At 60.2% G+C, this 22,878-nt stretch overlaps 1 protein-coding gene across 2 annotated transcripts; it reads right to left on the reverse strand.

Annotated features, from left to right (window-relative positions):
• Positions 1-2,787: 2,787 nt before the first annotated feature.
• Positions 2,788-16,361, reverse strand: CEP170B (centrosomal protein 170B). Of its 2 annotated transcripts, none has more exons than XM_006839484.1 (18): positions 16,257-16,361; positions 13,217-13,306; positions 12,199-12,277; positions 11,676-11,734; positions 11,261-11,399; positions 10,632-10,736; positions 10,005-10,490; positions 8,860-9,575; positions 8,292-8,465; positions 8,055-8,145; positions 6,212-7,948; positions 4,990-5,125; positions 4,374-4,533; positions 4,013-4,156; positions 3,850-3,938; positions 3,389-3,482; positions 3,148-3,199; positions 2,788-3,038 (listed from the first exon to the last, which is right to left on the reverse strand). In XM_006839484.1, the coding sequence occupies exons 1-18, from the start codon at positions 16,359-16,361 to the stop codon at positions 2,788-2,790; spliced, it is 4,707 nt and encodes a 1,568-aa protein (XP_006839547.1). The 2 variants fall into 2 exon arrangements, with proteins under 2 accessions (XP_006839547.1, XP_006839546.1); XM_006839483.1 differs by having other exon boundaries at positions 4,990-5,218.
• Positions 16,362-22,878: the final 6,517 nt, after the last annotated feature.

The following is a 22,878-nucleotide window of genomic DNA, read 5'->3' on the forward strand; positions in this document are numbered from 1 at the left end:
CCTTGGGAGACTCAGATTCTCACATGTCCCAAAGTGAATGCGTCATCTGACCCACACACCTGCTACACTGCTGTCTCCTCCTCTCATATCACATCTGCCTGGATGCTCCCTAGACCTCCTGACCCTCTTGAGCCAGGTCACTCTGTCTCCTCTGCCCCACAGTGCTAACCCTAGTCTCCCTGCAACCTTTCTGGTGCCTTCTAGTCCCTTCTGCACGTGGGAGCCAAAGTGCTCTTCTCTCCATGGCAACCTCGATGACCTCACTGCTGGAGTCTAGACCCTGCTTCTGAGCAGGCAACAAACAAAAGCCTACACGCCGCAGGGCCTGACCCTGGAGGCCCAGCTCTGGACCTGGTCCCAGCCCCCATTCCGTTCCCTCAGCCACACCACGACCTCCAGCCATGATTCCACACCTGAGTGTCCTGGGCCACCTTCTGACTCCTCAGGTATAAGCTAAGGCCACACCTCCCTCCATCTGGCCCCTCAGGCTGACCCATCACCCAGTCTTCCTGACACCCAGACTCCTTCCGAGCCCAGGGCCATCTTGACAGTCCGAGCCCTTTCTGGACCCATGGGCACCCCAGCAACCAGCAGGATTGAAGTGACCCCTGGCTCTGAGAGTTGATGTCGAGGGCTGCAGCTCTGCAGGCTTAGCCTCGTGGACCGTCCCCCCGCCCCCCAGCCCACCTCTGCGTCCTGCAGGGCCTGGCCATGTGCGTCTCAGGGTTCTCCCTCCCCGAAGTGGTGTGGACAGTGGTGGGCATTAGGAGATGCAAGCACACTGTGAGGTCACCTTGGATGTGGCCAACTCTAGGGACTCCTCTGAAGAGCCAGAAAGGAAGAAGGGCCAGGTGGGTTGGAGGGTGCCTCCCACCTGATATGGCTGGTTCATCTTCAAAGAGGGCTCTGGGGGCTACCACATGAGGTGGTTTTAATACAACTACAGTTTGTATTTTTATGGAGTAAATGTCTGGAAATTTCCCATTGTTTTCGCTGTTATGCTGCCACCTAGTGGTCACATCTCTGAATTGCAGCTTCTACTTGTCTTTGGGCTCAGTTTGAATTTTCAAGGTCTCCTCAGCGTATCCGCCAATCTGCAAACACTATAGCAGGAGAAACCAGCCCAAACCAACAGATGCTGGTGAGCCACCATGTGATAGAAGAATGATTTATTTGAACACATTCCATGACAAATCATATAAAATAACCATTTTTTAATGACACCCACAAGACCACCTGAGAACAAACATACAGACACCTCCGAGAAGCCAAATAAGATACAGATCCCAAATCCAGGGCTTGGCAGCAGAATAAGACAACTCAACAGGGAAGGACTATGAACGTGGGAATAAAACAACGATACAGCAAGAGCCGAGGCTGGGGTGGGGGCGGGGGGCATGGAAGAGGACGTCGTGGATCAAAGTTACAGCCCAGATTTCTGGGCCAGGCTGTGCACAACTGTGCAGGCATGCAGGGGTGGGGGTGGCCAGGCTAGCACCTCCTCGAAGTGGACAGACAGCAGACTCGAGAGGGTGGGGATGGACAGAACCTTTCCCACCTGCACACGTAAACATGGGGCACTCAACTCCACATCAGCGAAATGTAAACATGGGCTCCCAGCCCCCCACCAACAGCAAGCCAGCCGGCACTGACCACTGCTCTACATGGTCAAGGTGGGACACCCCTGCCCACACTGGCCATGGCCAACAAACAGCTCTTTGGCTTAGAGGCTCCAGGAGACTCGGCCACCTCTGAGGGGTAGCTCTGCTTACCGCTTGCTCCCAGCTGAAAGAATCCTGAGACTAGGGAACTTGCTCCTGGAACCCTGAGCCACCCCCCCGCCGGGGGTGGGTGAGGTATCCAGGGCCAGTGAGCTGGAAGCTTCCAGAAGCCTGAATTTCTGCATACCCCCTTCCCCCTCCAAAAGCCAGATCCCCCAGAAATCCAAGTGCAACACCTAATGTCCTCGTGGATACAGCTGCAGCTCTCTGCAGGTGTGTACACGTGTCTGCATGTGTGCATCTGTGTGCAGGTATGTTGTCTGTGTGCACACTTTTGTGGGGGTGTGTCTGCATGTATACCTGTGTACAGGTGTATGGGTCTGCCAGTGTACTGTATGGAAATACGTCTTTATGTGTACATGTGTGTATCTGCATGTGTTCCCTGGGGGACTGTCTTCATGTGTTGGTGTGCACATCTGTGCACAGGTGAGTGTCTGTATGCACATCTGTGCACAGGACTCATTCTCACTGCTTGGCTGTGGTCTCTTCCGGGCCCCTGGGCAGCTCAGTGGATTTGGCAGGTGTTTGGCACCAGACTCACAGCCATGGGGTCCCGGCCCCAAACATCACCAGTCACTGCCTTCCTGGGTGCTAGGCTCTGGCTCTGGCTCTGGCCCTGGCTCGGTGGGAACCCCAGACTCCTGGGCAGAGCTGGCTGCACCCCCGTTTCTGCACAGCCCAGGGGTGTACACTGAGGTCCCAGCTCTGCATTTGGCACTGAAACGATGTGGCCTGTCCCCTGCCCACCCAATCGGCTGGACACTGTAGGGGGCCCCTCCCACTAAGGACATTCAGCTCTCTGGGAGGGGTGCCGCCGTGGCCTGGACCACACTCTCCTTCCCAGCAAGACAAAACTCATGGCGATGGACACAGGTGAGGACACGCATGTGGGTCAGGAGTGGCCTCAGCCGAAGTCCTGGGGGCTGGGTGGGGGTGCCACTGCAGGATATGGCACGTGTGGAGGTCTTGGTGGAGGGGTGGGCGGGGGCACAGGACAGGGGGCGATCTAGATCAGGAAGCGCTCGGCGTCAGGGAGGAAGTCGGGCAGGAAGACGGGGTCCAGGAGGCCGGGGGAGCCACAGTTTGCACGCGGTGGGCAGCCTCTTGGCCGCAGGGCAGGCAGAAGAGCTTCTGCCGAAGGAGGTGATGGGCTCTCGGGGGCTGCGCGGCCCTTCCCCGGCTGGGCTGGGCCCCCAGAGCTCCTGTTTCCCGTCACCAGGTCCAGGTTCCCCCTGGGGTCCACCATTGCATTGATGACTGCGGGGAGGGAGGTGTTGGGGGTGATTGACTGTGGGCTCACCCTGCTCCCTGCCCACTGTCCAAGGGGCCTCTGGGCAGTACCCCAACCACAGCTATGTCTGTTTACCTTCCAGCTGCTTCTGCACAAGCCTTAGTTCCTTCAGGATGGAGCTGATCTCCTGAGAAGTATGGGGAAGAGGACCAGGAGGACAAAGGCCATGAAGGAGCTGAGAACCCAGGGGTCTGTCCTTCCCCTGAGGCCCAGGGACAAGCTCACACACACATACCCGCAGCCAGTGAGTCCAGGCCAAGGAAGTGCTGACCAGACGATCATGGGGGCCCCTGCCCGCCCCGGGCAGCACCCTCACCTTGTTGGACGTCTTCAAGATGGGCACCTCATTCTCAGCATTGACCCTGGCTTCCAAGTCCTCCCATGCGCGCCCCGTGTTCTGGAAAAGGATTCTGAGCAACAGGTGGGGAGGAGCCAGATCAGGTTTTGATGATGCTCTCCCATCCCCCAGACCACCTCTCCGGGCCTTAAGGGACCTCGGCAGCAGCAGACCCTGGGCAGGGCGGCATGACCACCTCAGCCTTTGTGGTGCCCCACGAAATGCAGCGGGACTATGACTGGGGGTGTCCTGGATGCTTGCACCCCCTGGGCTGGGGTCTGGGTACTGGTGCTGCAGAGCCCAGCTGTACGTATGCATGTGCCTGGACGTCAGCGTGTGCACACGCGTGTCTACCCAAGCTGGGCACGTTCTTTACGTAAGCAGTGCAGGGGAGGAGTCCTCCTCCCCAGCCCCGCCCCTCCCCAGGTCCCCTTGCTCACTTCATCTTCTCAGCGAGGTTCTCAGTATGCTGGCGGATGGCGTGTGACAGCTGGGACACAGGATTCAGCATCAGGTTATCAAAGATCACCTGGGAAGACCAGGGCGTCAGCACAGTTCCGAGTGCCCCCCACCCCGCACGGCCATCGCCAGTCAGCTGCTTGCCTCCTCGCGGTTTCTAGGTCTTGTTTTGGAGGTCAGGGGGTCCTCACGGTTATCATTCAAGTTCTGGTTGAAATCCCTGGAGTTCAGAGAACCGGGCGGCACCTTCTGGAAATTGAGGCTGGCCTCGGGGATGCGTTGCACCAGCTGTGGACAGAGGGACAGAGGGGAGGGTGGTGTTGGCCCCTTGGAGGAGCAGACCCCCTACCCCCCACCCGACACTGAGGATGACGGTGTCCTGGCTCCGCCTCCCACACTAGCTGGGTCTCAGACTACCTGTCCTCAAATGAACAACCCCGTTTTAGGAGCAAACACTAGGCCGCTGGACCCTAACCCAGCCTTCCCTCTGGGCGACAGGGCTTACCTCCTCGCGGGTAGACATGGTGGAGGCGGGGGTGCTGGGCACGTTGCTGAGGGAAGGGCTGCGGGTGGGCCCCGGCGAGACCAGTGGGTCACTGTCTCCGGCCACATCGTGGATTTCTCGGGCCAAGATGGCTACATCCTTCACCAGCGTCTGGCTCAGCCTGAAAGGGCAGACACGCCTGTTGTTGGGTCCTCGGGGCACACAACATGGGGGAGGGGCCACTGCACCCCAGATCCCAGAGACATACACCAGGACCCCATGACAGAATCTACCCCCGGGGGTAGAGGGAGGGCTGAGAATTTGCTGGGTGGAAGTCGGCCTGGGGGTAAACCATCGTCTGTCCACTGCTGGGGACTCCAGAAAGGACCCACTCCACCCGGAAGGGTAGTGCAGGGAGGGGATGGGGAGGGGGGAAGGGGAAAGGGGAGACGCTCAGACAGGTGACAGGTGGGCAGAGGTACCATTCACTTCCTCCTGGTCACTTGAGGCTCTTAAACAGGAAGCTCATTTTTATTAAAAAACCTTGGTGACGTCTGTCCCGGGAGATCTGCATTCATTCCCGCTCTCCACAAGCACGGACGGAGCCCCGCCCTATGGAAGGACCCCGCCCACCCACCTGGCAATCTCTGCGATCTCCGTGGTCTGCACAATGAAGCCATAGGGGTCAGCCTCCTCCTCGTCGTCTGTATCCCGGGGACCGGGGGCCCGGGTCCGGGCCTGACTGGAGCTGCTGGCCCGCGGGGTCTGCGTGGCTGTTGAGGTATGGGAGCGGGCGTGTTTGGGGGAGCCGCACTCCTCCTCCGAAGTGGACGTGTAATCAGAGCCGGGCTGCCGTCGGCGCGCGTCTTGGTGAATGAATTGGTTTCAGAAGCAAGAACAGAGCAGAGGGGCACTGAGCGGCCAGCAGCCCTGAGCAAGCATCGAGGCCCTTGACTGATGCCAAGGGCCTGCCCAGTCCCAACACAGCCCTGGGCACACGGTCCCTAGCCACAGCCCCATGCAGAGCCGCCATGCTGACAGGGTGGGAGCCACAGCCCACAGCAGACGGAAGCAGCATCCAACAGTCTACACCCAAGCAGCCAGCCCCCACCCAGTGCAACCACACAGGGTCCCCCCAGCCTGGGCAGTTGGCCATGGTGAGCACAGTGAACCCCTGCCAAACGGGGCCATCACTCAGGATCCCTCCTCCACACCCCTTGCCCACCAGGGGCAGCCAGGTAGGTAGAGGTGACACTGCCCAGGGAGGGGCTGTTAGACTGGAAGAAACAAGACAGCCAGCGAGGGCCTGGTGGGGGTTGTGGAGAGAGGCAGGGAGCCAGCAGCATGGAGCCCCAGCCCACAGAAGGAGCTAGCAGCTACTCAACCAATCCACTCAGACGACGCCTCCTGCGTGTCTATAGGCTCAGAGAGGGTCAGAGTGGCCCCCCGCCACATGGGCACAGCTATTCCTCAAGAGCTACCAGGCCACAGCAGTTTGGGGACCGAGAAGCTCAGGGTTGAGTCCCGGGACCCGAGAGTCCCTCCCCACAGTGGCCACTGGGGTCAGGACTGCACTCATGAAGTTCCATCCACAGACCCAGGAACTTGGACCATAGGAGAATCCTCTCTGCTCTGTGTATGTTCAGGACACTTCTGGGGTGGGTGTCGGGGGGTATGTTTAGGCCCACCACCAGCTTTCGCCAGGGGATCAGAGATCCCAGCCCCCCACCTGGCTGACGCTCAGGACACTGCACACACCTGGGGGTCTAGAGAGGAGTCGGTGGAATCGGGTCTGGGGTCTCAAAAGGGATCTGAAGGGTTTTGGGGTTCCAACCACACCCAGGAGGCCCCACACTCACTGGAGGAGGGGTACCGAGCACTGCCCGGACGGGCCCTGCTGAAGGCTTGGCGAGGGCCCATGGAGGTGGTGGTAGCCGCAGCCTTCCGGGCGGTGGCCCGAGCCTCAGCCATATTGGGCTTGCGGCTCGAGCAGTACAACTCGACGCTTCGACCGGAGAAGCCTGTCCGGGCAGGGGCAGCCTCGGCCTCGCTGGTGCCGGTGAAGGAACCAGCCCGCTTCCGGGGCATGGCCAGGATGTCCAGTCTGGACAGCTTCTTGGCCTGCTCAGTGGCTGGTCGACCAGCCGGCTCAGGATTGCCTGGAGCACCCCGTTCACTGTCCACGGCCTCTGTATCGGACGTGTCGCCCAGCCGGGCTCTCCTCAGCCGTGAGGCTCGCGTGGGTCGTGGGGTGGACAGGCTGTTGGAGCGGGTCAGCGTCTGTTGCACCTTTTGGGAGCTGTTGGAGCCTCTGCCCTGATCATCCCGGGCGGCCGGCGATGGTGGTGGGGCAGCTGGCTTCCGACGAGGACCTGGACGTCCCAGCCTGGTGCTTACGGGCATCTCATGGTCAGAAGCCACAGTGTCCGCAGCAGGCAGGTGGGTAGGGCTGGAGCCTCGCTCCTCATCTGGCCAGTCCAGGGACCCGGGGGGCCTGTGCCCACGCCTCATGGACAGGCGCCGGGTCAGCTCTCCGCGGCCTGGGTCCACTGGGCCTGGTGGGCGGCGCTGCTTCTCTGACAGTCGACCGCGGGCGCTGCTCAGGGCAGAGCTTCCAGGGTCCGATGCAGCCAGTGGCTTGTCCTTCGGAGGCCCCGGAGGCTGTGGGGTCGTTGGACTAGACCCATTCTTCCCACTGAGAAGGCTGACCATGCTGCCTGTATCCACATCCGAGTCCCCGGACAGGGAGTCCTCTTGCGGCCCTGAGGGGCTACCACCGTCCCCCTGTGCCTCCGCAGACTTGGACAACAGCTGGGCCTCCAGGGCTGCGAGCGCCGTCTCGGTCTCCTTCAGGATCAGGCGGGTGTCCTGGGAGGGGAGGTCTGAGCGGGCAGCCCGAACTGCTTCCAGGTCTTGGAGCAGCGGGTGACTGCAGATGTGTGGTAGCTTGCCAGGGGCTGGGGGGCCGCTGGCCGGCTCCTTGGTGAAGCTCTCCTGCCGGATAAAGGCCAGGTTCTCCTTGGGGGGTGCTGAGCCAGGGCCTCCGGGCTCCGGGGAATGTCCCTTGCAAAGCTGGATGACCATACGCCCACTGGTGCTGACGTAGAGGCCATCCCTCGTCTGTGGGCTAGGTGGGGTGGCCCGCTGGGGAGGTACTGGCCCTGGGCCCTCTGGCTCGCCTGGAGCTGCAAATGGTTTCCGGGTGCCCGTGGCCTCCCCATTCTGGTCCCCGATAAAGAATGAGGTGGAGGCCGGTTCCCCTTGGGTCCAGGGAGACTGCCGGCCCCTCCTCCATGCCGGCCCCTCCTCCGGGCACCTGTGTTTCTCTGGCGGCTGCCCCTTGCTCGGCACTGGGTTCCATCCGCCCTCAGACCCACTGGCATCACTGAGGCTATCAGGATCCAAGTCCTCCTGGCCAAAGAATGGACCGGCCTGCTCACTGCCAGATTCTGGCCGCCCAGGCCCAGCCTTCCTCGTGACCTGAGAGCCTGCGGGGCTGTCTGCCCGCTCACTGGGCAGCTGCGGGAGGAGGCGTCGTGTGCGTGAGGGCAGGGTCACCTCAAGTTCCGTCATGGCCCGGTGGCCAGCACTGTCCTCTGCAAAGGTGGGACAGTAGTCTAGTGTCCAGGGAAGCACTAGGTGTCCACACACCGGCACACAACAAGCAGACAATGTGCCCAGCCACGTCAAGTAACCACTCACCTGTCAGGCCTGGGTCCGAGAAACTGTCGGCCAGGCTAGTCCAGCGGGATGCCCATTTCTGAGCCCCAGGTGAGCCGGACCCTGGCACGCCCTGTGAAGAGAAGACAGAGGAGACAGGGGCCTAGCATGCAGGCGAGGGGAAGGGACAAACACCCAAACCCAAACACATGTCCCTGTCCTGCTCACGCCATCCAGGCCTGTGCATGTTGGGGGCCCCAGAGTGACCATGGCCAGTACCTGTGACTCTGTGTGGGGGGCTGCGCCTGTCGGCCGCGATGCAAACTCCTGTAGCATAGCCAGTCGCTGGGCCACCCCTCCATCAGCAGCCTCCTCTCTGTCGTCTCTGATGACTGGACGGAAGATGGCTGACGGAACCCGGGTCAGCTCCGGAGACTCAAACACCCCAAAGACCTGCCAGGAGGGATACCACAGGGTCCACGGTCAAGGGTGCTGGCCCTTGTCCCTAACTGTTATGGACGCAGCCCTGGGTCACAGGGAAGATAGAGGGTCTGGTTGGCCTGATTGGCCAGTACCTGGACCCATAGCCTGAAAGTGCTAATATGGCTAAATCACACACCCCATGTCTGGAGTCCCTGGTTAACCCCATGGCACAGCCTCTTCCAGCACCCTGCCACCCAGCAGGACAAGACACAAGCACCCTGTCCACACATGGCTGCTTGTCACCACCGGCCCCGCCCACCTATCACCCTCCAGTCCATCATCATCACTACCCGGTCCCGCCCACCTGTCCATCATCACCCCAGTCCCCGCCCACCTGTCTGTCATCATTCCAAGTTCCGCCTACCTGGTCAATCATCTTGCGGGCTTCTTCCACTTCCTGGTCTTGGGCGTCAGTCTCGATGGTGTAGGTTCCCGCATCACTAAGGCTGTCATCTTCCTCCTGTCTGCGTGCCTTAGTCAACTGGGGGTCTGCGGGAGGCGAGGGGACTTCCGGGCTGGCTCCCCGGGGTGGCAGCAAGGCAGGCAGGGCTGGGGCCACCTTGTCAGGGTTGGGCCCGCTGGCTGGAGCCCCCTCCCGCAGGCACTGGGCCAGGAAATCCTGAGTCAGGCGGGAGCGGCGGCCTACACTGCCGAAGGGACGGACCTGAGCGCGGGAAGTGGGCGCAGGACCACCAGCTCTGTCCTCCGCCTTCTCCCGCTTGAGTGACCCAGCCCGCTGTGGACCTGCGCCAACGCCCGTGGCCCGCGCTGGAGCCGGGGCCGTGCCAGTACCCGGGCGGTCCCTGTCAGCCTGGCCTGGAGCACGAGGACGCTTCTCAGTCTTGGGGTCTGCAGGCGGCACGTGTGTAAAGGATTGAGAGCGCTTCTTGCGGGGCGTGTCCTCGTCGAAGAATTCTATGACGAAGGCCTGCTGATTGTGCAGCAACTCTTGAGGGTCCCGCTTGATCTGCCGCTGCAGCCGGGTCTGCTCCCCACCAGCCTCCACAGGTACCCCGGCTGCAGCGGCTGCCGCCGGCGGATCCTCTGAGTCACTCTGCGTGCCGTCCTCATGTTTGTGGCCTGGAGAGCAGACAGGCAGGATACTCATCAGCCATGGGGGGAATGGCCCTGGCATATGCGCGCGTATACACACACACACACACACACACACACACACACACACACACACACACGGGTCCTCAGGGACATGGCACCCACGAAACACGGAGCCCAGTACATGTGACCAGAAAATCACCCAGTCCATTAGTTAACCCCTTGCAAATGTGCCAGTGTGAAATGGGTGTGAGTGTGTGCAGGTGTAGGAATGTGGATGGGTGTGGAAATGTGTGCAGGTGTGAGGGTATAGATAGGTGTGGACAGGTGTAGGTGTGTGCAGGTGTGGATTTGTGGCTGGGTGGAGGTGTGGAGGTATATGGGTATGGATAGGTGTGGGTGTGTGCAGCTGTGGGGTGTGGATAGGTGTGGGTGGGGCTGTGGATGGGTGCTCACCCTTCAGTGTGCGGGTGTGGATGGGTAGGTCACTCTTGGTGCTGTGGCGGTCATCCCCTGAGCCAGCCTGTCGAAGCAGGCTGGGGTCATTCTGCACCAGCCAGTCAGCCACCTTGGTCTGGGCCGACACCATCTCAACAGGTGCTGTCTCCTTGCTCAGGGGCCGTCGCTGGCGCAGGGCGAACTTGGTGACATGGTCCTTGATCTTCACTTTTCCCGGACTGCAGTCGTCAAACTCAATGGTGAAGGAGGCATGGCTCTGTACCACAGGCGCTGCCCCACAACTGCCCGGTGCCTGGTCCTTGGTGGGGGCCTCGTGGGCTGGCACCTCAGGGGACTGAGAGGCTGGTGGCGACTCCTTTGTGGGGATTTCAAAGTAGCTGGGCTCCCGCCGGAATGCATACCCCTGTGGCTCCACTGAAGCCCGGGAACCAGCTGACGGGCCATTTAGTTCTCCATCCTGCTGTGTCAGGCCCCTGGTACGCTCTGGGGACAAAGAGGAGTGGGGGGAAGAGGTGGCTTCAGCCAAGCCCTCCAGTGGCCCCCACTCCCCTCCCACTGCAGTCCTCCTGGCCCCTCACCCACCACCCGCAGACTCTGGGCGATGGCCTGGCCGCCAGGACCCACCTGGGTCAGGTTCCCCCTGGGGTCGGTCCTCGTGTAGACTGCCACCATCATCCTCCCCCCACCAGGATGGTTGTCCATACAGTGGCGTGCGGTAGGGCACTGTTTCTGTGGAAGGGGGAGGGCAGGGGTGGGGTCATCACAGCCGCTGGCATGGCACCTCCCGGTCGGACCCTAGCTGTAAGCCGCTCTGAGCCTATTTCTGTGCCTGTGGGGTCAACCAAGTGGTCCCATCCAGGCTCGGTCCCCACAAGGGTCCCCTCAAGTGGGCCCTAGGGTCCCAGCCTCTCTGCTCCCCAGAGGGACAAAGGCCAGCAGGGGAGTCCCCCACTGAACACCACCTGGGGTGGCCCCTCCAATGCTTTCTCAGTGATTCAGGCCACCAACGGTAAGCCCAGAGGCTGCCCCCACAGCCCACTTAGGGGTTTTGCTTTTCTGTTGATTCAATCCTGGAACTGGCTAGAACTTAGTAAGTAAGGAGTAAAGCCTGGGATTCTGGTGACATCTGAGAAACAGGATGTGTGGCAACTATCCCAATCCCCCAGGGGGCTCCAGGAGCAGCCGGGCCCTCATCACAGCCCCTGCGTGAGCACCTGCTCCCCACCCTCAACCCAGCAGGACTGCCACCCTACCTGTCCCGGGCCTCCGGTCCCCCTTCTCGGGCCTGGGGTTCGAGGACTCGCAGTACGGTGTGTGGTCTGGCTGCAGCTCTCCCCTCTTGGGTGCTGAGCCCTTGACACTGACCTGCAGCTGGCTGGTATACTTTTCGTGCTGTGGGCCGGCCGGAGAGGCGGAAGGGAGGCAGTGAGGGACAACCCCCTGGCACCCCCTTCAGGGGCAGGCCCAGCTCCACTATGGGACTGGGAGAGCCCTCAGCATCCTCTCCAGCCCCTCCCAACCCCTCTGGTTGTGTCAGCCTCAGGGGTAATAACTGCCCTCCCACCTGCCACCTGCCGGATGAGGCTGTCCAGCTGAGCTGGCCAGGGCAGTCCTGGCCCCACAGTCAGGACAGGGAGGTATAGGGCATGTGGGGTGGGGGACACTGACCTTGAGGGCCTCCTCGGGAAGACGGTGTTGCACACGCTCCAGTACATACATGTTAGAATGTGGCCGTGCGTTAAGGAGGGACCGGCTTGGGAGATGACCATCCTGCTTTGTGCACTCCGTTTACTGGACACATGCAGGCCCACATCCCACCTCCCCACAATGGGGGGCGCCAGAGGCCAGTGTATGATCCCAGCTACACGCCACACCTCACCCCACTGAGTGTCTAGCCTCCCTTTCCCAGTCCATCCCCAAGGGGTTCCACAGGTACATCACCATGGTGCCCAGGTTAGCAGGTATGGGGAGGGGCAGACTGCCAAATGGGCCCCCTTAGCCCCCTCCCAGGGGCAAGGCTGCTGGACTCTGGTCTCAGGCCCTGTGTGACCTCAGGCCAGAGGATCTGGCTGGGCTGGACGGACTGAGGTGGTGGGCGTCCCTCAGGGCACCCCCATCCATACTGTGCACCTCCACTGGCCAAATGAGGAGGCCACCCAGCCCAGGGGAAAGGGAGGACCAGGAAGGATATCATAACCGAAGCGGATGACATCGTTAAGTCTCAGCGTGATGTACTTCTGGTCCGGGATACGCACATCGTTTACGAAGGTCTGAGGAGGTAAGGGCGGGTGGTGGAGTGGGGGTGGGCCTGGGGCAGAGAACGCTCTAGACTTCAGTCAGTGGAGAACCCAGGCAGCTCCACAACGACCATCCACACCCTCCTGGGAGGCCGAGGGGCCCGCTCCATGTGGGGAGAAGTGGGTGAGACACGTGGTGTGAGAGGAGGGGCTTGGGCTCTGAGCCGTAAGCACAGGGCGTCGGCCACACCAAGGCCTGGCTTAGAGACAGCGACGCGGCTCTGCCGATGGCCCTGCCAGCCCAGATGGGCAGCCGGCCAAGGCTCCTTAGGCAGCTCAAGTCTGCCTGACACCAGCAATCCTGGGGGCCCAAGATCGGAGTCCAGGGCCCGCAGCTTTGGAGCCCTTGAAGAACCGCTCAGGGCAGAGGCTGCCTCACCTGGCAGGTGGGCGGGGAGCACTGTACGTGTATGTGGGGGGGGGGGGCAGCCTAGTGCACACCTGGAGACCTGGCCCATCTAGTGGAGAGAGGTCAGCTTGAAGCTGTTTGTAGGGTCCCGTCCCCAGCTCAGGACAGTGGGAAGGAGTAGCCACGTTATTTTGTAAGAGAACGTACTGAGGCCCCGCCAAGAGAGGCCAGAAAGGGGAGGTGACCATAAGACACCAGCCACATACACAGGACAGAGGGTGCCTCCTCCCACTAAGAGAAGGAGGTCACAGCTGAGAGGGCCCCAGCATTCCGGTCCAGTTCAGGACCCATCTAAGAGCCCATGGGAGGTGTCCACAATTACCTGGAGAAGAGCGCCACCCCATGGCAGATTCAGTCCCTGCCTAGCGGAGCCCTCCTAGAAGGCAGCACCGGAAGCCAGGGGGGTCTGAGCAGGGTGGGGCTGGACAGAGGAGGCGAGGCCAGGGTGGAGGGGCGGGGCCAGGACAGAGGGGGTGGGGCCAGGGTAAAGACTGCTCACTCACCCCATTGAGACTGCCCAGATCCTTCACCCAGTGTTCATCCCTGTCCTGGTCATAGTTGATGACGGCGTGCTGCTTGTCCACACTGCGGGACTGAGGAGACCCAGAGTGGCCCTCAGCACCCCATCCCTGCAAACCCCAGAGTCCTCTACATCCCAACACCAGAACCCTGGGCCTTCGAGTCCTGGGCATCAGGGTCCTGAGGTCACACCCATGCCTTCGGTGTATGTGTCCCCTGAAAGACCACTCAGCCCTAGCCTGGCCAGCTCTCCCAGCTGCCCAGCCCTTCCCCAGCTCCGAGAGATCAGTGTCCCACCTCCTGTCTGCTACAGATAACTATAGTAGGTCAGCTGTGGGAGGGAGCAGGTACCTTGGCTACCTTGGCTTATACTGCTCAGGGTCAAGGGAAGGGCCCGGAAGGAGCCATGCAGCTGAGGAAAGGACACCAGGAGGCAGCCCCCCTTCCCCTCCCCACACAGTGCCTGGCCCGACTCCAGCAGTGCCTTGGACACACTGTCACCCAATCGCTGACCCTGACCACTGCCCCACTGTAGGGGCTCTGCCAACAAATGCAACATCGCTGCCCTCCCACAGGCTCTCCGGGGCCTCCCCAACCCTGGAACACCCGGAAGGCCATGGTCTCTGAGGGGAGAGCCACTGGCTGTCCCTGACCTGGTGCCTTGGGGTGGACCCTGACCCAGGGCCAGCTCTGCTCCCTACACTTGGCTACACCATCCCCTCTTGGAGCCTCGGTGGCCCGGAGCCACCTCTAAGGGGACTTGTAGCCTGCGTCCTAGCCCTCCACCTCCTGCCTCTGCCTGTGGAGACGTTCAGCTAAACCCAGTCTTCCAGTCTAGCCTGTCCCTGGGCCCCGCTCCTCCGCTATGTGGCTCTCCTCACCCTAGGCGCACCAGCGTCACTCAGTCAGTGACCCCTGGTCTATCTGCCACCTCCATCCCTAGGGTACCTCATGTCTCCCACTCATCATGCTGACTTGCTAGATCTCCCACCCGCCCCTGCAAGGCCCCTAGTCCTCTGAGTCAGCATGGGCCACCCCCCTCACTCCAGGGCCAAGTCCACTTCGTGCCAGGGCTATCCCCAGGCACAGCGCCTGCCAAGCCCATCCCCAGGCTGCAGGGAGCCAGAGCTCCCAGGGGGCAGCAGAGAGGAGTCCTCTAGAAGCCGGCCCGCTGCCCCTGCCAGAGGCAGACTCCCTACCGCCAAGCCCACGTGTTAGGGTGGAACACAGCCCACCCACAGACCAGGGTTCAGGATTCAAAACAGCAACATACATGTCCTGTGAAAAGTAGCTCCCAAAGAGGAGAGAGTCGGTGTGGAAACAATGGAAGATCCCAAGAAGCTACAAACACACCATTATCAGGAAAACATCTGCTTGTTAGTCCTCACTGTAAAACCCAGGGAAGCCGGGTTTCCAAAACACACACCAGATCTCCAGCCCTACCCTGACCCCGTCCATCCCCACGCAGTATCAAGGCATGGGGGCAGCTGTCTCCTGCCAGCTCAACTCCAACATCCCCAGCATGAGGTGACGTGAGTCCACAGGACATGACCCCATGCACGGGCAGTAGTGGGGAGGGGGGGGACCAGGTGGGTAGGAGCTGCAGTCTGGGATCAGGAGGTGAAATGTTCAGGCTGTGCTCAGACTGTGGGCCAACGAGGGGCATGTTCTCAGACAAGTAACACAGCCTCCCCCAACATCACCACGTAGGTGCTCACACACATACACACATAGGTGCTCACATACACATCTACACACACACACTGCGCCACACAGGCACTCACACACGCACACACTCCTATACATACACACACGTACAGACACATGCCCTCCCTGATCCATCAATACACATGCTCAGTCATTAACACATACTCACCACTCCTATACCCCTAGTCACACACACAACAGGTGTGTTGTGCATATACACACATGTGCATATAGGTGTGCACACAGCATGAGCCACCCAGCCCTGCCAGGGCTCTTCAGCTGTTGGGGCCTGCCAGGTGGGTGCTACGAGTCCTCACAGGCACCACCTCTGCACCGGGCCTGCCCGCGTGCCCTGGGCCTTGTGGTGAGCCAGGTCACGTTACTGCTCTGTCCCTAGAACACGGTCCCTGGGTCCCTCTGCCAACCCAGGTCTAAGCCAATGTCCCCACTGCTCCTGGGCACTGCTCCCCCAGCCGGGCTCCTTACAAGAAGGTCACTGTCACCCCTCACCTGCCTCAGCTTGATTCGCCCCCTGCCTCCTCAGGACCACCCAGAGGCTGTCCCAGAACAAGGTTGGAGGAGGGTTGCCCAGTTACCCCACAGCACAGGGATGCTTGGACATCCCAGATGAAGGCTGGGAAATTCTCCAGACCCTCCCAGCTCGGAGTCCCCTCCATGGGCCCAGAAGCCAGGGACCCACACTCTTTCTGGACCTGAACATCCCCCGCCCCCGGCCCCTGGTCTCTCCCCAAGGCCCAGGAAGACAGTGAGGCCTGGTGCAGGGCAGGCATGGGGTAAGGAGAATCCACGCTTGGCCCCACCCCCCCACACAGGTGTGTCTGCAGACCCCCACATAGGTGGTCCCCACTGTCTCTAAGCAACACCATCCGAGACCCTCACCATCCACAAGTTCTCAGCATATGAGGCCCCACATCTGGGCCAGGAAAGCCCCTTCAGAGTCTACATAGGCTTTTGCCCCCAGAGCCTGAAGCCCAGCCTTGTCCCCAGAAAGTGTCCTTCCCACCGCTCCAGGGGGCCTCAGAGAGGCCTGAACCTCCACGGAAGACCTGCTCGGGAGCAGCCCGACAGGACCACCCTCATCACTGTGCCTGAAGAGCTAGTGCAGGCCCCCACCCCACCCCAGGACCCCAGGAGGCAGGCTAACCCCAATCTAGTGCCCTCTAGGGCCCCAGCTCAGCGGCCCATCTGCACAAGGGGGGGGTGGGTGGGTGGGCTCGGAGCACCCCTTGTCCCTTCTCTGGCCCCCAACCACTTGAGGCAGGACGGCAGGTACACCCCCTTCCCGGCCCGCCTCACCTGAAGCACCAGCTCACACTCATCGCGCCCCACGAAGATGAGCTCTCTCGGCAGCCGGTGGCGGGTACCACTGGTGCTCACCAGAAACCAGGATGTAATGCTCATCTCGATGCCACTGTCGTGAGATCGTCCGGCCCTGGGGGAACATGGTGGCAGAGTGGGGTCCGTGTGGGGGTCCCACAGAAGGCCCCCAGTCCCACAGCCAGGCCTGGGGACCCCCTCCACCTCCGGCCCCAGGACACTCACATCTTCTAGTCACACTGGTCACATGTTACCAGAACATGGACCCGTGTGTGTCCACGGGACCTGACCAGGGACACCTGGAAGGTGGGACCAGCCCTGAGCCCTGAGGTGCTGCTTTTGCTAGCCCACCCCCTGGTTGAACGCTGGGAACGCACAGCACCTGAGCACAGGGGAGGGGCAGGCTCTACTGGGGGATCTGGGCAAAAGTGGACATGGGGTACGGAGCTGCGTCACACCTGGGTGGCTACATTTTGGAGGTCCTGGAACAAGAGAGGGATTGCTGGAGGACCCAGGCCAACATGCCCCAAAGTTGCCAGGATTTCAAAACAGCAAGAGCATTAGACCCCTGCACGGGGCCCTCCCAGCCAGGGGCGGACCACCACAGGACACTCAGGCCCTGGTAGCAACTAAGAAGCAGTTGGTCCTGGACACCCCAAGAGTCAGGTGGCCCCGATCAGTGGGTGAGCAAGAAGAAGGGGGAAGGCGTCTCAGGCCTGGGGCACAGCTGGAAGGTTGGGGGTGTGAGCACCAGGTGTGGAGGCCTCAGGGACGCAGCCCTGTGTACACACCTCCCGGAAGTGCACGCGATCACTGACGCTAGCCACAAGGTCATGCCCGCCCCTCCTCTCCCAGGGAGCACCCGGGGGCCCTGTCCCTGCAGTGCCAGCCCCAGGCTCGGCCTGGTCCCAGCTCCCTGGGAGGTGGGCAGGGTGAGGCCAACACCAGCCTCACCCACTTCAGGGTGATGGAAACCCTCAGCTGGCTAGAGACTCTTCACCCTGGACCCCCTGTTTGTTCTCGGGGTCCAGCCTGCGGGGGGTGGGCCCTGGAAACCAGAGATCCTCAGAAGGCCACCACACCAACCTCCTGGGAAAACTCCCCGTTTGGTGCTCGGGGCAGACAGGAAGGCGTCCCTCATATTATGCCCCCCAACCCTCCAGCCCAGACCTCAGGTCCAAGACAAGACTATGCCCTGCTGTCAGCTCTGGGTGGGCAAAAGGCACGAGCCCCCCACCCACGAAGCTGCAGTCCTGCTGAAGGCAACGGGGGACCTAGGCCCATGCATCTGTGTATGCTGAGTGAAGGCCATGTCCACACAGCCCGCGGCCTGGCTAAGACGGTAAATCACCAACAACCCAAACTTGTCCCCTGCCAGGAGAGCCACCGCCCAGAGGTGAGGGCAGAGGGGCAGACTGCCAGGGGTTAGGGCAGCCAAAGAGAAGCAGACAGGAGTCCGGGGAACCCAGCGAGACAGAACGGGGGCAGGGCCAGGCCGAAGGAGGAGGCAGGGACACCGGGAAAGACTGCGACGACGAAGGGAAATGAGGAGAGACGGAGGAGGAGGAGGAAGACAGAGGGAGGGACCGCGGGAGGAGGCGACCAGGCCGGGAGGAGGAGGCGGGAGGCGGCCGAGGAGGGAGCGCCAGCCCGGGGGGAGGGAGCGGCGCCTTCCCCTGAATCAGCGCTCGCCAGGGGCGGCCATGGCGCGCCGGTGCCCGAGCGGCGGGCGGGGACCCCGACGCTCCGGCCTGCGCTCCCACGGCCGGCCGCGTAGACGCGCACGGGCCCCTCCCGGCCTGGCGCAGACCTGGGCCGACTCCGCGGCGGGGACCCGCCTGGCCAGGTGCACCAAGCTGGCCCCGCGCCTGAGCCTTTGTCCGATCGCCGCGCCGGCTGCCGAGGGCGCTCTCTGCTCCCGGTTCGCCCCGCGGGCCGGCAGGTGCGGAGGGGGCCGGGGCGCGGCGTCCCTTACCTGTGCTAAGCTGGTCCCAGTCTGTCCTGGGGGGTAGCCGTCTCGGCTCCAAATCGGTCCCCGGCTCGGCCCGCCTCCCAGCCGGGCGCTGGGGCGCGGGGCCCGCCGCCTAGGACATGCCCGGCGCGCGCGGCAGCTCGGCGGAGCCCACGGCAGCACGGCCGCGGCGGCCTCGCGCGGCGGGTCCCTGACGTCTGCGGGCTCCCGCCCCGCCTCCGGCCCGCCTGCGACCCGCCCCCTCCCGGCCGGCCCCGCCTCAGCCCCGCCCCGCCGGAAATCCAGGTCCAACCCCGCCGGCTCGCGGCGCCAGGTGAGCGCGCCGGCGCCCTAGCTGCTGGTGGGCCTTCAGCCCTTGCTCTTGGCCGGTGGACAGACACGCCCTGCGTTTCCAGAGGATCGGTGCGCCTGGCCTGTCTCGGCCCCAGCCCGGGCCCGCTGGTTAACGTTTAACACTGCCTGGGAGCCAGACTCCGACCGCGCCCCCAACCCCAAACCTTTGCCCCTGCCGGCCGGAGCGAGGGATGGTAGGAGACACGGTGGTTTGGGACCCGAGACCGATCCTCCATTCTCCCCGCCCTTGCCCACTCTCAGGCACTCTAGGTGACGCTGGAGGATCGTGATCACCACACGGCCTACCTGAGCGCCCTCCCGCGGGGCTCGTCCGCCCCGAGTCAGTTTTACAGCTTGCTGGGGACTGAGCACCTGCTCCGAGGTGTCGGGTGTCCACAAAGAAAAGAGATTAGTTTAGGGGCGGAGGGGGAGGGATTGCCTACAGGCCCGGCTGCATTCCAGGTGGGGGGCATGGAGGTGGGGCCGAAAGGGTGAGGTCCTGGGGGAGGGGACCGAGGAGGGCACCGACTGGAAAGTCTGGCCTTGTCCGCGGCCGCTGAGCTCTTCGGGCACGTGCTGCGGGAAACCCGCCCCCAAGACTGTCCCAGGGCAGATCTCACACTCGTGGGACAGTCCCGGAGTGTCGACAAAACTTTACCTACGAGGGCGGCCCGCGGTGTAGTGCTGGGAGGGAGGGGGTCAGTGGGTACTGCTTCTGTGAGGACTCGCAGGTAGAACCCAAAAAAGGTAACTGGGAGAGGCGGGGAGTCCAGAGTTGGGACCAGTAGCCAGGTGCTCAAGAAGTTTGGACTTCAGCCCGAGGACAACGTGGTGTGAAGGGTTTAATGCCACCCAGACCTGCTCAGCTGAGGACTTGAGCGAGGTGTCCAACAAGAGGCCCTGGCCTGAAAGAGGCGGGGCAGAGAGGTGAATGGATCTCTTCCAACTGCCTCCTCCCCCACTGACTTCAAGGTGAGCTTGGCCACCGGAAGAGGGGGTGGAGTCAATCTGGGAGTTTCCCAGAGTTCTCCCTGCCAAGCAGTGGCTGCTCCCCTTCCTGAGACCCCTGCCTTTCCCACCTTCTTTGTTCATTACCATCCCTGCTGGCCTTGCCCAATCCTAGGTAAATTGTCTATCATAAATCTAGGAATATTGGATATTTGCATCGACTCGATGGCACTTAACAACAACAACAACATGCTAAAAATGGTCTCTGGCCAAGGTGAGGGAAGGGGAAGGCAAGACCAATGGCCACTCATGCCTGGACCAGAACTTGTGGAGACCACCGCATGGAGGCCAAGCTAACAGGTATGGGAGGGTTTTCCTAAAGTGCTGCGAAGTCTGGGAACACTCAGATGACCTGCCCTGGGACGTTGGGAGCCTGGGACAGAGCTTGTTGTTAAGTGCGTTCAAAGTTCTAACCGTTGACCTCGCAGTTCAAACCGATCTTGTGGTCCAGTGCTTATCCTACAGCGCTGTACCAGGACTACAGGACAGAGCGAGGGAAGCAGTATTTGGCAATGATGTGAGATCTGCCAAGGCAACGCCCCACAAGCCAAATTCTGATGAGTCCTTTCTTTATAGCAAGGAGGTGGGTCTTTCCTTGTCTGCAGACTTCTGGTAGCTCAGGTGCTCATCTCCACCTGATCTTCCAGGTGTGTCTCTCTGAGGCCTTTCTCACATAGGACATCACTCAGATAGGATTAAGACCCACCCTGTCCTTGGATGACCTCATGCTAACTGATAATAACTCCAAAGACCCTATTACTAAATGATATTGCATTCCCAAGCATGAGAGTTAGAAGTTCAACACAGACAAGGAACACAGGTCTACCCCTAACAGGTCCCAACAGGAATGGGTAATACTTGTAAGTGGGAGAAACCTAGCCAGAGTCCCAGGAAAAGGCAGTGAAGGTGGGGCCCACTTCCCTCCTCACCAACGCTGCCCCCTCCTTGAATGCAGTCCCTGTAGAAGTAGCCCCAGGAGAGTTTATGGAACTGGGCACATTGTGAAGAAAATGAAGGTGCAAGAATGAATAGCCTGTAAAACCCTAGAAAGAAGATTGAGGTGACCCAGCCTGGTGGGGAACAATGTGTCACTGGTGGAACAGACTAGAGCTGTTTAGTCTGTTCACAGTCACTCAGTGTAGCAGTATTTGGGCATTTTAAATCCATAAGAAGAAGGGCATCAGTTAATAGAGGGTGTTGGAACTGGTGGGTAACCACCTGGATAAGACATGCCTCTGGATTGCCCATCTTGCTCCAGAATAAATCCCACATAGACCAGAAACACAAGCTCAAGGTATCAAACCACAAAAGCTTTAGAAGAAAATGTGGGGGAAGGTTTCACAATTCCAGGATAAGGAAGATCGTTCTAAGAGTGTAACATAAAAACATTTGTAATTTGTTATAAATTTGACTACATAACAAATGGAAACATTTTGCATAGATGGAGTCTTAAAATTGAAGGATGTCCCTAAAACAAGAGAAGCAGCAACACAGGAGATGGAGGCAGAGATGGGAACACAGAGAGACGAAGCAGCTGAGGACTCTAGATTCATGGAAAGAGAAAGGCTGTGTGCTCACAGCCAGGAAGCAGGCTTGCAGAATGTGCCCTTTGGTTGTTTAAAAGACAACAACACAGGGAATAGAAGCAAATACTGTTGAATGATGATACACGGAGGAGATTGTAATCATTGCAATGAAACAGTGTAAAACTCATGTTCTACCATGTAAATTATCTCTCAATTCACAATAAAAACTTTAAAAAAAAAAATTGAAAAATGTGTGCACAGCCAACTGAGGGGAATGACCCGGAACTGAAATGTCCAACAGAGGGCAGGTTCTCCTGGAACTTCACAGCAAAAGGTCCATTCATCTGGCTGGTTTCCTGGAGGTCATGATCCCACCCTCTCAGAAGGCCCAGGTTCATGTGGACATTTGCTTGAGTGGCTTCATTGTGTTCAGGATTAATCATTCACAGACCACAGCTGAGGGGACGTCTGCATCTCAAGGGCCTGTCTGAGAGCTGGACGCCGGACATGGCAGGACGCCACCGGCCTCAGCACATCTGACGTCGTGGGGGGACTGTGCTGCTCAGGGCTGTGTCCACCACACCCCTGAGCCTCCGTCCTGAAGGCTCCTCAGAGGTCACCCCACCACAGGGCTCGGCAGAGGAGTATCGCTCTTCCCACTGACCAGGCCCGTGCATTCATCCTCATGGCTCTGGCCCTGGGCTGCGGAGGGCTGTCAACGTGACCTGGTAACAAACTAATCAGTTGTCCTGAGAGTCTTTTCTTGGCCCCTCGTGCTCTCCCACCCCACACACATACGTACCCCTCGCCCTGCAACTGCCAACAGACTGGTGGTTCCGACCCTCTCATAGGCTCTTCAGAAGAAAGACCTGGCGATCTGCTTCCAAAATCGGCCGCTGCGAACCCCACTAAGCAAGGTTCTACTCTGACACACATGGGTCACCATCAGCCTGAATAACTGCACAGGAACTGGCTTGGTTTTCGGGTTTGCTTGTTGGAACTACTTTGGGTAAGAGATGCTGTTAACTGCAGCTGACAGCTGGCACGTGCAGCCATTCTTAGAACAACCTTCTTGATGTTTGGCGTGCTGTTCTGTGTGTTTTTTGAGTACTTCTGTAACACTGCCACAAACTAGTTAGAAAAGAATATTGAAGGTACTGTGGACTGCCAAAAGAATAAACACATCTGTCTTGGAAGAAGTACAACTGGAATGCCTCGTAGAAGCCAGGATACTGAGACTTCATCTCTCATACTTTGGACGTGCTATCAGGAGGGACCAGTCCCTGGAGAAAGACAGCGTGCCTGGTAAAGTGGAGGATCAACGGAAACTAGGAAGACCCTCAGCAAAATGGGGTGACAGTGTCTGCAACAATGGATTCAGACAGCAATGATTGTGAGAACAGGGCACGACTGGACAGCTTTGGGCTCTGTTGTACACAGGGCTGCTGTGTGAGTCGGAAGTGAGTAGACGACACGTAACAACAGTTGGTTTGAAGCAACAGAAATTTAGTACAGAGCTGTAGAAATGTTCTGTGTTATTATCCTAACCAAAGGACTTCTGAAGATATCAACAGTATTACTCTTTTAGGAAGTGAGGTATCTTACTATTTTGATTCATAAAATGGAATTTTCTTGTTTCATGTCTCAGACTTCTTTCTCTTTTTTTTAATATCCAGTATTTCCCTTGTAGGAGCTCAGCTGCCAACCAAGCTTCCGCCGTTTAAACTCACCAGCGGCTCCATAGGAGTAAAGACCTGGCAGA

Source organism: Chrysochloris asiatica, unplaced genomic scaffold, assembly GCF_000296735.1.
Source record: "Chrysochloris asiatica unplaced genomic scaffold, ChrAsi1.0 scaffold00025, whole genome shotgun sequence".
Lineage (NCBI taxonomy): Eukaryota > Metazoa > Chordata > Mammalia > Afrosoricida > Chrysochloridae > Chrysochloris > Chrysochloris asiatica.

What these genes read in the sequence shown, in the direction of transcription:
- CEP170B (XM_006839483.1), bottom strand. Translation starts at nt 16,361, where the DNA reads ATGAGCATTACATCCTGGTTTCTGGTGAGCACCAGTGGTACCCGCCAC. An exon ending in TGTCATCCGCTTCGGTTATG is followed by an intron (nt 11,735 to 12,198) that starts ATATCCTTCCTG and finishes ACGCACGGCCAC; the next exon opens with ATTCTAACATGTATGTACTG. An exon ending in CCCGCAAGATGATTGACCAG is followed by an intron (nt 8,466 to 8,859) that starts GTAGGCGGAACT and finishes CCCTCCTGGCAG; the next exon opens with GTCTTTGGGGTGTTTGAGTC.